This window comes from Neofelis nebulosa, chromosome 3, assembly GCF_028018385.1.
Source record: "Neofelis nebulosa isolate mNeoNeb1 chromosome 3, mNeoNeb1.pri, whole genome shotgun sequence".
Taxonomy (NCBI): Eukaryota; Metazoa; Chordata; class Mammalia; order Carnivora; family Felidae; genus Neofelis; species Neofelis nebulosa.
In genome coordinates, this window is record NC_080784.1 from 77088791 (window position 1) to 77102036 (window position 13246).

Consider the following 13246-nt stretch of genomic DNA (forward strand, 5'->3'; position numbering starts at 1 on the left):
TGGTATATGATGGTGTGGGGAGTAAAGGGGAGGCTTAAGCTGCTTTCAGAAAGAAGCTTAAGAGTTGTGGCTGTGTTTTGCTTACCACAGTCTGCCTGGTTTGGTGGTGAGGGAGCATGGCATAGAGCAGTGGCTCTTAATCATGTGGGGTCATAGATCCCTATGAAAATTCTGGACTCTGTCTCCAAAAAATGTACAAATGCACACACCCACATTTTGTGTATAATTTCAGGAGGTACCAGAGCCTCTTGAAGTCTGTCCATGGATCCCTGGATAAGAACTCTTGATTGGCAGCGGTCCCTGATCTGGAGTTAGTTGGCCTAGATATTGGTCCTAACCCTTCTTCTACCAAGAGCTGTAAACTGGACTGGGTCACCATGAACCTGAGTTTTCTCAGAAAGTGAGGAAGCAGAACTTCCTAAAAGGCCCTTTCCGGCACCATTATCCTATGATTGCAATGAGAAAATATAGCCTATCAGGGAAGAATTATTTGAACAACTCTCTTGATTATTTTTGACTTGAAGATTGAAAAAGATTTCTAATTATTGCTTGATTGGATTAAAGGAATCAAAATATGGTACTAAATTACTATGTTTTTCTTAGACTATGAAATTCAGAGACAAATCAACGAACTTGAGAATGGATGTGAAATTCTCAATGAAACTCGCTCATTTGACTACAAGCTAGGGTGAGTTTGCATTGACAAACATCTTGAACACAGCTGGGTGGGGCTCCAATCCAGGCTCACCACAGACAAGCCCTGTGACCTTGAAGAAGGTACTTAGCTTCTCTGCGTGAATGCTTTTCTCACTAGTGCAATCGGGAGAATACTGTATGCTACAGGGATAGAATATCCTGTAGGGCTGGCAAGAGGTTGAAATTGAACCAGACTTGTACATAAGTACTTATTACGTTCTGGCCTTTCATTTGCTTCTAGTTTACCCACTTTATGGCAAGAATTTTCTACTTCCTTAAATTCTATCAGACTTAAGCTCTACCAGTTCAAGTTAGAGGTAAAGAAAGCTTAGGGTTGGTTACAGAGGTGTCCTTTGTTTTGTTTTGCTTTGTTTTGATAACTTTGACTCTGATATTCTGACTCCGAATTTTGAGGATTTTGTGCTTTTAGCAAGAGACCGAAAAAAGCTCAGAAGATGAGAGTTTGAGCTGGTTGAAGCCGGAAACATTGAAGCAATTTCTTCTCTCTTTTTTTAGTTAATCTAAATATTTCTCTTCCATTAATATAATTTTTTCATGGAGTCACGTAAGTGTCTGCCAAAGAAGGTGAAAGAGCTTGAATTTGCCCATGGCTCTTATTGATAGGGGTAACCCATTTCCCTTTGCACATATGTTAGGCGGTGCTGCATGCAATGTTTGTGTAACGTTTTCTTATTTAACTGTCATAGGTGCACCGTACCGATGAGAGACAAAGAAGGAAAACAAGACTACAGGTGGTTACTCCTCTTGTCAAAGTACCATTACATGTTTGGGGTCAGGGGCGTATTTCAAATCCATTCGCAGAGTACCATAATGATCCTGGATAGTTTTTAAGAACCACTTTGTGTTTGTATTGTTGCATGATGGAAAATCTGGACTTCCTATTTTATGTGTATACTGAGAGAAAGAACGTTTTCTTCTTTTGGTAGCCTCAGAGTGCCTGATTTGACGAAATTCAACTGTTGGAAGACACTGTTGACTCACCTCTGTGTGAGAGTTGTTGAGCTAAGAGGGTGGCAGTTGAGGATGGGGCCTAGGATGTTCTTATATTCAGTGATAGATAAAGTAACACACTGAAGACCCTTGACAAGATATGGAGAAAAAAAGAGATGCATATGTCAGTGGCATGTCCCTTCGTATCTCAGGTGATGCTATTTAATTGATAAACTAAACAAGTTGTACTTAATATGAGATCCAGAAATAAGGACAGGCTTAAGGTAAATTGAACCTTTTGTTTTTTCCCCCACTGAGTTTAGCAGATTTGAAAGATTGAGGTTTTAAGCGACAAAGTTGTTGAGGTTAGCCCACTATTCCTCCACAAAATGCAGGAAGTGCAGCTCTTGCTGTCGATGACAAGCATCTTGAACAGAAGTAGCACTGTGATGTGGGAAAGAAACTCCTAAACCCTTAGAGTGAACCTCCCCTGAAGGGCTCCTCTCCTGTCTGTCAAAGTCGAGATTGTTTGAATCACTGTGATCTTCTCAGTTCAACCTGTTCTTCCCAAGAGCTTCTTTGTTCTCCAGTGTTGCCGCCCTACTCTGTTTGTGCTGCTTTCTTAATCAGCGTGGAGTTTGGCTTTTAGGTCAGCTAGTGGCTTTGGCTGAATCCCTCAAGTTAATAGGCGGGATTCAGGAAGCCTCCCTTTGGCTTTCCTCTTGCCATCGGAAGTCAGGCTGATTCACAGCACAGATTTGGCATTGAGGTGATGGGTTGTTTGCACGGCTGATCTATCACCATGGCGCCACCATTTGCTCTGCATTATCCTGCTTCTGCGTAAGCCCTTTGACAAGTATAAGCAGAGAGAAAATGTTGGATGCTGGAATACAACAGAGGGAAAGACATTATATGCAATGGTGCAGCAGAGAGGTCCCGTATGCTCCTTGGCATGTACCGTGTGCTCCACGTCACCCCCCACAGTTTCCCCTGACAGCATCTTGCGTTGCTGTGTGATTTGCATCTATTCCCCAGGAAATGTTGAACACTCACTAAACACACTGGTACAGTACATTTGCTATAATTGATGAACTGATATTGAGATTTTATTGTTAACTAAAGTCTATAGTTTACATTAGGGTTCACTCTTTATGTTGTATGTTCTGTGGGTTTTGAGCAAATGTATAATGACGTACATCTACTGTTACAGTGTCCTAGAGGATAGTTTCACTGTCCTGAAAATCCCCTGTGCCCCGCTTACTCGTCCCTCCCTCCCCAATAGCTTCTACATTTTATTTAGGCAAAATCTTATTGATTTCTTCCACGTCTCAAGGTTTTCTTTTTCTTTGACTTTTCATTTATTTCACAGATACTGCTAAAAATAGTGAGAATTTTTAAATGAGGGAAAGTCTTTTTTTCTGCCTATTAAGTAGATTGTTCTCATTTGGTCCTGTTTTTCGCAACCTATGTGTTTATGAATATGTACTTTATCCACAATTAGAAATCGCAGTGTGGCATCAACCCTGCGTGGTGCTTTTTCGCTCATCATTCATTTATAAGCATGGACTCTGGCAGATCTGGTGGTCTTGACCTGTAGAATACACTTGTCCAAAGACTCCTTCCTGGGAAACAGGGAGAATTGATATTATGGGACATTCGAAGATATTGGCAATTTTAACATGGCAGCTAAACATGAAACTTTTGATGATAGGGGTTTTTTCCCGTTAAACGAAACACTTCCAAGTCAGACCCCATTTCCTCTCTGTGCCTAGGTTTATGCCCGAACCCAACCTTCCTCCCCTGCTGCTCTATGACACTGCATCTCTGCCTGCTGGTGCAGACCCGCAGCAAGTGATCAACATTGACCGGATTCGGGAGCAGCTCCCTGAGCTCCCCAGTAAGACCCGAGAGAAGCTCATTCAACAGTATGGGATACTGCCAGAACACAGCTTCGCCTTACTGGTAGGTATTGATCAGAGGCTAAAATAAACCCAGCTCAGCAGTTTAGGGTAATGCTCTACACTGTGGGTTCTGAGTGGAGCAGGCAGGTTGCTTCAGTTGTACAATAGATGCTTCTGAGAAGAACAAGGTGCGATAACCTTTGCTTTGCTCACCACCCTTTATGGTAAATACTCCTCAAAAAACCAGAAGATGAAGCAGAATCTCGCGTCAGTCATTTCTTCTGTGTAGAAATGAACAGCTGCTCACAGCAGCCATGGATGCTTCTTGAAGACAGTCCAAATGTTATGGATGAATGTTTTCCCATGTGTCCGCAGGACAAAAGAAAATCAATGTATAGGGTTTCTAGATGTCTAGCAGTATTGAACCATGACAGGGTCTGGCAGGAAGTTCGGTTCTCAAAAGCCAGCCAGCTGTTTCTCCAATTGTAGAAGAAAAACGTTTATTCCACACGAAACGTTGAAAACTCCGACTAAAAGTATCGGCCCTTTGAGGCTTGAAGATGCATCTTAAGGGGCTGTTAGAGAATCTGACACCACTGAGACCTGCTTAGGGATTTTCCATTCTTTTCAAAGCTGCCCGGGGCTTTGCTGTTTTCTTTGTCATGGCAACATTAAAGTGATACAGCCTCAGTGAGGGTAGGGTTTTGTCACAGTTGTCTCCTGCGTGCCTGTTAGGAAGTATGAAGTTTTGCTGCTGCACGGTTCAGGCACTGGGGATATGCCACACTTTAGCTTTTGGAGCAGCGGAGTCTGCACAGACTCTGGATTTTTGGATTTTAATTAACCAATAATAACTACATAGGGATGCTGGAATGCACATATTTATATACTTCAGTAACAGCAGTCCTGCCGTTTCTGGTACAGGGTTGGGCAAGTGGGTATTTGTTGAGTGAACGGCTCTCTCTTTATAAATCAGCTAATAGGAAAACTTCCTGGAGAATCTCACGTGAAAACTCCTCTTTTCCTCCCGGTAATGATTAGGCGTGCGCAGATATTTTTTCATACTCCAGGCAGAGGTGACCACTGCCTGCCATGGGCTGACATTGTGTCTTAGCCATAACTCTGTGATGGTTGCGGTGCTAGATTTTAATTATTTCATAGTGTGACTTGTTCAGTGCCTTGCAGGCAAAGGCTGTGTCACCCTCTCATTCGCTGTTCCTCAGCACAGATTAGCGCATCAGCAGTGCTTAATGCCAGATCTTTGTGTGAATCAGTTAGCATCTTGGACAGAACAGCTTTTAATCTGAAACCTCTTACAACTCAAGTATTTTTCCCTAGGTTGACATAACCAAACTGAGTTTTAGTCCTGTCCATCTTCCCCAACATCTGATCACTTGAATTTCCAGCCCACCGGACTAAATATGAAATGCCACATTCTGGTTCTGCATTTTACAACTGTCAGATTACACAGGGGACAGGAGGACTGGGATGGAGCCCACTGGGTCTTAGCCTCAAAGACATCTGCTACCTCTCTTTATTTGGCCTTCCACCAGGTGAACACAGGAAGCCCTTGGAGGTAGCAAATGAAGAACCTAGGTTTCTTGGCCATTTAAAAAAGAATTTTTTTAACTTTTATTCATTTTTGAGAGACAGAGATGGCCCACATGGGGGAGGGGCAGAGAGCGAGGTAGACACAGAATCCAAAGCAGGCTCCATCCAGGCTCTGAGCTGTCAGCCCAGAGCCCAGCACAGGGCTCGAACCCACGAACCATGAGATCATGACCTGAATTGAAGTCAGATGCTTAACCACCTGAACCTCCCAGGCTTCTCTTGGCCATTTCTTTGCTCACAACTGCGATTTTAGAAAGCAATCCACTAAATATAATGTTAAAAGTTATTTTTGTATATCAACTTCCTTTATAAGAGAGGTGAAAAGATCTCTCGGAAACTCCTCTCAAGATTATGGCTATTTCGGGGCGCCTGGTGGCTCAGCTGGTTGAGCGTCCGACTTCGACTCAGGTCACAATCTCGCGGTTCGTGAGTTCGAGCCCCATGTCGGGCTCTGGGCTGATGGCTCAGAGCCTGGAGCCTGCTTCCGATTCTGTGTCTCCCTCTCTCTCTGCTCCTCCCCCATTCATGCTCTGTCTCTCTCTGTCCCAAAAATAAATAAACGTTAAAAAAAAAAAAAATTAAAAAAAAAGAAAAAAAGATTATGGCTATTTCTCTCCAAGGCACGGACTGCAAATATACACTCCCTTTGAAGAGCATCTCTCTAGCATTGTCACACTTGGCCTCCGACAAGCATGTGATGGTGGGGAGTGTCTGCCGTCCCTTACTGAAAGAAGTCCTCTGAGGGCAGGGAGGTTTTCTTGTTCATGTTTCTGACCCAGGCTCCACTCGTGTGTCCTTCACAGGAGGCCTTGAATAAAGGCTGAGGGATGCCTGGTGAGTGGGTGTATGTTTTCATAGTTTAAGGTCCTGTTTAGGGGAACCCACCTTTCATCTCTTCAGTTCACCACTTTTATTTTCTCTTGCATCTCCTATGTAGTGGGTACTCAGAGGCAGAGATTAAACAAAAAAAGTGTTTCTTTGCTTTCCAAGAGTTTATATGTATACACACACACATGACACAGCTAAGCAGCTAACCAATAGATGCATAATGCAGGATGGGAGCCCAGGGAGGCAGTGATTACCTTGATCAGAACAAAAGGGAGAAACTTCAAGAAGGAGGTGATTTTTGAGCCAGTTTTGACGGGACTGGTCTTTTAATAGCTTAAAAATATGCTTATTTGTATAGCTTGCAGCTAATGTATTAGATGATGCGTTGTTTTTTAAAGGGCCAGCCCTTGAAATTCCCAAGATGAGCGCAAAGAGAACTTAAAAGCAGTGGAAAGAGAATGAGTCAGACAAATTGTTTTCCTGAAAGTAGGCATCCTGAGCTCTTTATGACTTTGTAATCATTGAAAGCTGCGTTACTCAGACCCGAAAATGATATGTTCATGTTTTTTCCTGCCTTCATCAGAAACACAACAGATTGCTGAGAAAGGCGGATGCACAAATCTAATGAACCATCTTTCAATTTAAAGAGTGCCCAGGAGTATTCATTAAATAAATGGCAGTAGTGGAGGTGTGCTTTGCTGAGCTTCGATTCTATGCTTTGTGCCTTCAGATTGCTTATTAAGTTAAGCATTTAAGCACATACCCACCCTCACACACATGCCTTACTCACAAATAACAGAGACTTCAGAATTTAACTCTGATCTTTATCTTATTTTATTGTCTGGTAAGGACTGAATTATGTATTGATAATTTAGGCTTGATATTTACAGAACCCTAATATTATATTTTAGCATCTCCCACCATGTCTGGCACGTAGTAGGCACTCAGTGAATATTTATTCAGTGAATGGACAGACAAACAAGTAAGCACGTGGGATACCATTACAATACTCATGGAAGCCCTGGAAGAAGCAGCATTCCTGACAAAAGCATCTCTGTTTCTAAAGATCAGATACATAAGCCAGTCTTGACAACCTAGCAAATCATGGAACGATGCCTGACTCCTTGAACTCGGGGTGAGAAGACCTGGATCACCACTCTAACCACCCCAGATCCTGTGTTCCGATGCAAATCACTTGGTGTCTCTGACTCTTGTTTTCTAAACTGGTTTTGTCAGGACATTAAGTCCAATCTATATTCTGGTTTTCTCTCATGAACCTTCCTGACAGTCACCTCCGAACAGAAAAATCTGTATTACTGTTTTTTCCTCTGGCCACATAAAAAGTATCTTGCCCGACGTGAAACTTTGACCTATTTAGTTAACCTTGCTTCCCTTTCATAAGTTAGATTGCTCGATTGTTGACCTCCTTTGTAAGGATTAAGGAATAGAAATGTAGAAGCTGAGATCCGGGTATTAGGATTCTGAAAAATACGAGGTTCTAATAGTGTAACAAGTCCTTCTCTGAGTCAGCATATTCCAGGAGTAATTAGAATGATCTAGATTATATGCATGTGCCGATAATCCCAAAATGATGTCTGTGGGGTATCTCTTCCTAAATCTGCCTTACCTGATTCAGAGAATGCAAACAAATTGTAGTCATTTGCCTAAGCAGTACATAAAAATGGCTACTCGCTGACAGAAGTCTCTGTGGTTTAGTGGTCACTTTTTAATTTACCCTTACAACAACCCTCTGAGGTAGATATTGCTGTTCTCCCCATTTTACAGATGAGGAAACAACCTCTGCGGTTGAATGTAAGACGTTAAGTAACTCAGCCAAGCCTGTGGGGACTTCAGAGCCCAGGCTTTATTTACATGCCAAAGCTCTATTGCCTGCCTGCATGTGTAATGTGTCACAATGCCAAACAGGAATAATGTGTCAAGTTCATTGCTGTTTTGGATCACTTGATAGAGAAAATAGAATTTTTACGTTTGTTAATGTTTTATACAGTCCCACTAATGCTTCAGTCAGGCACAGTCACAGACCATTGATTCAATTCGAACTTTTGACCACTTGGTTTTTAAGAGGTCAGACTGCCTTATAAATAAAAAATGCTGTCTACTAAATTTAGTGAAAATCAGTCAAATCTGATGAAAAGCAGATATTATGTCCATTTTCCAAGTAGGAAATTTAAGTCACCAAAAATAAATGTAAGCTCTCCTCTGCAACTTTGTTTCTCAAACTTGCTGCCTCAGGTTCTTGGCTCCTTCTGACTAAATCATCGTAAAGGGTCTGCACAGAGTGCAGAATATGTGGAGTTTGTGAGATGACTTTGCCTGTTTTTGGCCTCGTGTCATGTATCCTGGCACATGGTAGGCACTTGGTGAGGAACAGATATGAGCTCACAGGGTGGCTGGCTGTGTACGAAGTCAGTAGATGGAAAGATGTCTATCTCATCAAGATTTCAGTGGAGGGGGGCGCCTGGGTGGCTCAGTCGGTTGAGTGTCTGACTCTCGATTTTGACTCAGGTCACGATCTCACGGTTCAGTTTGTGGGTTCAAGCCCCGCGTCGGGCTCCATGCTGCGAGCACAGAGTCTGCTTGGGATTCTTTTACTCTCTTTCTCTCTGCCCTTACCCTGCGTGTTCGCACACTCGCTCTCTCTCGCTCAAAATAAATAAATAAACTTAAAAAAAAAGATTTCAGTGGAGGAATGGCATAGCATCCCCAATTTAGTATTTCTTGAGGGCCTGCTGTATGCGCCACAGTGCCTTATGCTGTTTTCAGATATAAGAACTTTATCTTTTCCATGCCACTTTTAACTCTCCCAAGTAGCCCCACAGGGCAATGGGTTGAAACACTGACTAAGAGATAGTCTTGATTTCAGATCTCACCTCTGATGCTTTGGAGGGGGAGAGCTCTGCAAAGGTGACTGGAGCTATTACCCTCCCCAGCTGAAAGAGGGGAGGGGATGATTCACTCATCCTAAAGATGATTGACAGGGAAGAATCTTCACTGAATCTAAAAGAAGCCTAAATGCAGCCAAGCAGACTCCCTAGAATGAGTTGCCGGGGAGAAGAGCAGTGGCACCGAACAGCTGCTAACTAACACATTGATTTTAGCTCATCAAAAGAATGCACTTTCCCACCATTCCATTATTTTATTCAGTACCTGCCAGCTGTTCAAAGGTTCTTAACATATTTAAAATGTTGCATTTTAAGAAAAGTCCAGTCCTTTTCCTTTAAGAAAAGGCCCCAGTAAGACTGCAGGAAAAAGTGGTCGTGACCCGCCAGATTAGTGACCTGTGCTGCTGTATATGGCTGTCTTTCTTTGTATTCAGCCTCAAGATGTGTAGTCTTACTTGAACCGCTTCATTTTCCCCAGCTGGTTATTCCCCACTTAAAGTCATAATCCTTTGTTTCTGACACCATGAAAAAGGTTAAAGTGACTCCAGGGGACCAAGAAACAGAAAAGATATCATGACTATGGTTGGTCGTTAAATGGATTGTTTTCCAAGAGTTTTGCTTTGAGTTTCTAGTAAGCTTGAAATGGCTTGGTTTGGATGAACTGTCTTTAAGGTAATTTCCCATGATAAATATCTGTATACCCATAGGTAATACTGCTTTAAAGCTAATAGTTTAAAAAGGCGTCTGAAACCATATTGACTGGTTTTAGACTGCTTAGATGTACTGAGGAGCAAAGCACTGGTCTTCTAACTGCTGCTGAAGGAAAATCCATTTGGTCAACATCGTCGCTCACCATTTCAGCTCCATGTAATTTTCGAAATTGATTTTATTCTTCATTTTATAAAATTGTACCCAGTGCTTGCCAGCTTATGGGTGCTTTTACAGTTAGTGTATGCACTAGAAACATAACCAATATTTTGTCCTGGTAAAGCTAAATAAAAGATGCACCTTCTAACTTCACTCCTGCAAAACCAACAATGCATTTATTTCAGATACAACTAACAAAGGACTTTCAGAGATGAAGATCCTCCGGGCTCAGGGTCATTTGACCCCTCAGGGACCCGCTCATTGCCCCAAAAGTACAGGGAGGAGTGAAGCCCCGAGTGCCCAACCTTGGGGATTCACAGGGGCTCTCTCCTTAATCCTTCCTGAAACCTGGTTTCCTGTTTGTGGAATGATTTCCTTTTGGGGACAATTAAAATACATTATTTCAGGTTTCAGTCAGATCTTAGAGCCAGTGAGCAAGCACTGCCTTGAAGCTTTGTTGCTGGTTTTAAGCTGCAGCCAGAAAGCTGCTGTTGACCAACATAGGTTCTCTCCGTGTTGGGCCCATGTGACAATGGTGGCTTTAGGCACATTGGAATGTGATTGTAATCAGAATTGATTTCTTGACAGCATACTTTTTATGGCCCACTCTTGCAGATACAGTTATAATTATGCCAATCTACCGTCAATGTTTATTACCTAAATTATTTGGGTTTTAATTATCCAAGGAAAAGTCTTATTGCTATATTGGTTTCCCTTCACATCCCTCCTAGAGTTAATATATCTTGGAAAACGTACACTTGTTTTCCCGTTAGTCTAAGCCAGATGTAGGTGTGAACCCTCCCCAAATGGAACCATTATCCTGAGTTAAACTCAGATGTGTTACTTCCCGACTCTGCTGGGAACACAGCACAAGTGAAATTGTTGGCACCAGAGTTTTGCTCAGATTGTAGGGGCTTCCAGACCCACTGGAAACATGACCCAGGAGGAAAAAGTATGAAGACCAAAATAGGACTGTAGCTCTTTCTAGTTGCGTATTTTATGAGACAGACTAGAGAGTATACCCTTGGTGTTTCTGGGCCAGTTTCAGAGCTGCTTCAGATCTCCGTGTTCTTGAAAGTGGCCGTGATGGTTCAGGATTCTGACTTCGCCTGACACACTCAAGGGAGAGTGGTGTCTCCTGCGCTAGTCTCACACCACCAAACAGCTGCCTTTAGTTTTTCCCCATCCAAGACTCCTCTGGATGATCGTGTGTGTGTGTGTGTGTGTGTGTGTGTGTGCGCGCGCGTGTGCTCGTGCACGCTCACTGCAGGATTTCCACAGCCACTTCTTGTTTCCATGAAAAGCAGAGGGAGGGCTCCCTCACATCACAGACCTAAGCCACCACCCCACTGAATGTGTCAGTCCTTAATCTAGCCATAACTTCTGCTTTCTTCCCTAGCACCACCACTCAGGCATCCCTACCTAGTTTCCATTTCATCCCAACACTAGCATTTGATGCTATTTTTAGGGCTGCTTTTCGCAAAGTTGGTGGGTCTGCATTCTGTTCCACTCTGTGAGAGCGACCGAATTCACAGGAATAAAGAGGGAACAGTGGAGTCCCCACTGATCCACAGATGCTGGGCCCTCTTACAGTGTTTGCAGAAAAGCTCAGTGGCCGCTCACCCCAGCACCCCTGCCACGTGGTGGAAGGGTGCGGTTCCAGTTTGTGTCTCCACCACATGGCACGTGAGCACCTGGCTCAGTCTACAGATGCAGGGTCTCCTGTACAGTCAGCCACTCCCACCACTGGAATGACCTGCCCGGTTAGGTGTAAACCCACGCACAAGTTCTTCGTATTAGAAGAATTAGAATGCAGTAAAATGCAGCGTGCTTGATACCAAAACTATGTGAGCAGTAATGGGGTTGGTTTCATAATGTCAGAAGGGGCATCAGAATTAGGCAGTGTCCTGGTTGAGGCATATACAAACCCACTGTAACTTCTCTGAGGAGAGGGTGCAGAAGGGGTGCAGAAGAGAAGCCCAGCAACTCTGGCCACCCTCCTGTCCCCTGGAAGCTCTGTGTGGCATAGGGTGGGGGGGTGGGTAGGGGTTTGAGTGTCTTCCTCCATGATCTGGGGGCAGGTGTGTGTCAGGCCACAGCGGAGAGTGCCAGGTGGTGTAGATGTACATTGGCAGAGGCAGAAAGAGAACTTGCCTATTTTCTCCTAATTTCTCAGTTAATTGCTAAGGGCCTTTGCAACATTTTTAATATGTTAAGAATCTTTGAACAGCTGGCAGGTACCAAATAAAATAATGGAAGTGGTGGGAAAGTGCATTCTTTTGATGAGCTAGTTGCTTCACGTTGTGCCTGGCACTGGTAGGTGCTCCGTCTTGGTCCCCAGGAAGGCAGCAACATGATATTTTCTTCCTCAGCGGCGGTGTAGCGTGGAGATAAAGAGCACAGACCACAGGGGTTCAGATCCCAGTTCTGCTGCTTTCTTGCTGTGGAACCTCAAGCGAGTTCATGCCTCCGCGTCCTTGTCTGTGAGAGAGAGTTCTACTAGGATCCACCCAGGGTTGTTGTTAAGAATTAAATGAGTTAACGCAAAGACAGCACTTAGAACTAAGTGCCTAGCCCCTCTTGTTGTTATTAAAATGTATTATCATTGCCAATGGCGGCGGCAGCCATGCGCAGCTCCCCACCGGGCTGGCTGCCGTTCTCCATGTCTAGCAGCTATTCTGGAAATATTCCTGAAAGCCTCTTAACTAGCCCCGGATTGCTAATCTAAGGTCCCTTTAGCTGCCATGTCACTCCCTGCCACATAATCAGCTGTTCCTCAGCTTGTACTTTGTGGGTTTTTTCTTCTCTGAAGTCTGCCACTGGGCAGCTGTCTCTGTCAAGTTTCATTCTACTTCTAAATATAGTCCAGCTAATTTCTGCCCTGTCATCAAGTTCAAAGTCTGTGTGACTTAGAACAAGAATGGTGGTTGGGAAGGCAGCCCTCATCCTATCCCAGCTTCATAGTCTTCCGACATTTTGTCGTCTCTGAAGGTAGAATGTAAAAGACAGCATTGCAAAAAGACGTTGCTCCCAGAGCCTGGCGCAAGGGTAGATCGGGGTTCCTTTCCAGAGCAGACGGTGAAGGTGAGGCGATCCCTCTGCCTTGCCTCACAGCCACATCGACCAACTGACAGGTCCATTAGTGGTGGAGGGTTCCTGTCAGCCTCTACGAGGCTGACCTGGCATTGGCGCCGGGTGTAATTGAATGCTTCGGGAAATTTGATTAAAATGTGAAAAGGATGCTTCCGGGTCATAGAGCTACAAAGGCTGTCTGGCGTTACATGAAAGGCAGGACCAGTTAGTTGTCCCTCCTGCGTTAGCTGCAGCTGAAGGAACAGTTAGTGTTACATTCAGCCAGGAGACTTGACACCCCATGTAGCTAGAGTGTCAGCTCTGATGTAGGATAGGTCAGTCCGGGTCGGACGCTTGCATGTCGCCTTTGGGAAGGAAGTTGGGGGTTCCCTAATGCAGTGGCCTTTTTGTGTTGCT

The 13246-nt window shown here is 43.9% G+C and overlaps 1 protein-coding gene across 4 annotated transcripts in view; it reads left to right on the plus strand.

Moving 5' to 3' along the window:
* Positions 1-13246, plus strand: part of GATB (glutamyl-tRNA amidotransferase subunit B) — an 84477-nt gene that overhangs the window by 46361 nt on the left and 24870 nt on the right. For 2 of the 4 annotated variants that reach the window (XM_058721171.1, XM_058721169.1), the window contains exons 7-9: positions 604-688; positions 1404-1463; positions 3420-3609. In XM_058721171.1, the coding sequence (XP_058577154.1) occupies positions 604-688; positions 1404-1463; positions 3420-3609 (335 nt within the window). The remainder of the gene's footprint in view (positions 1-603; positions 689-1403; positions 1464-3419; positions 3610-13246) is intronic. The other 2 variants (XM_058721170.1, XM_058721172.1) reach the window with 2 other exon arrangements.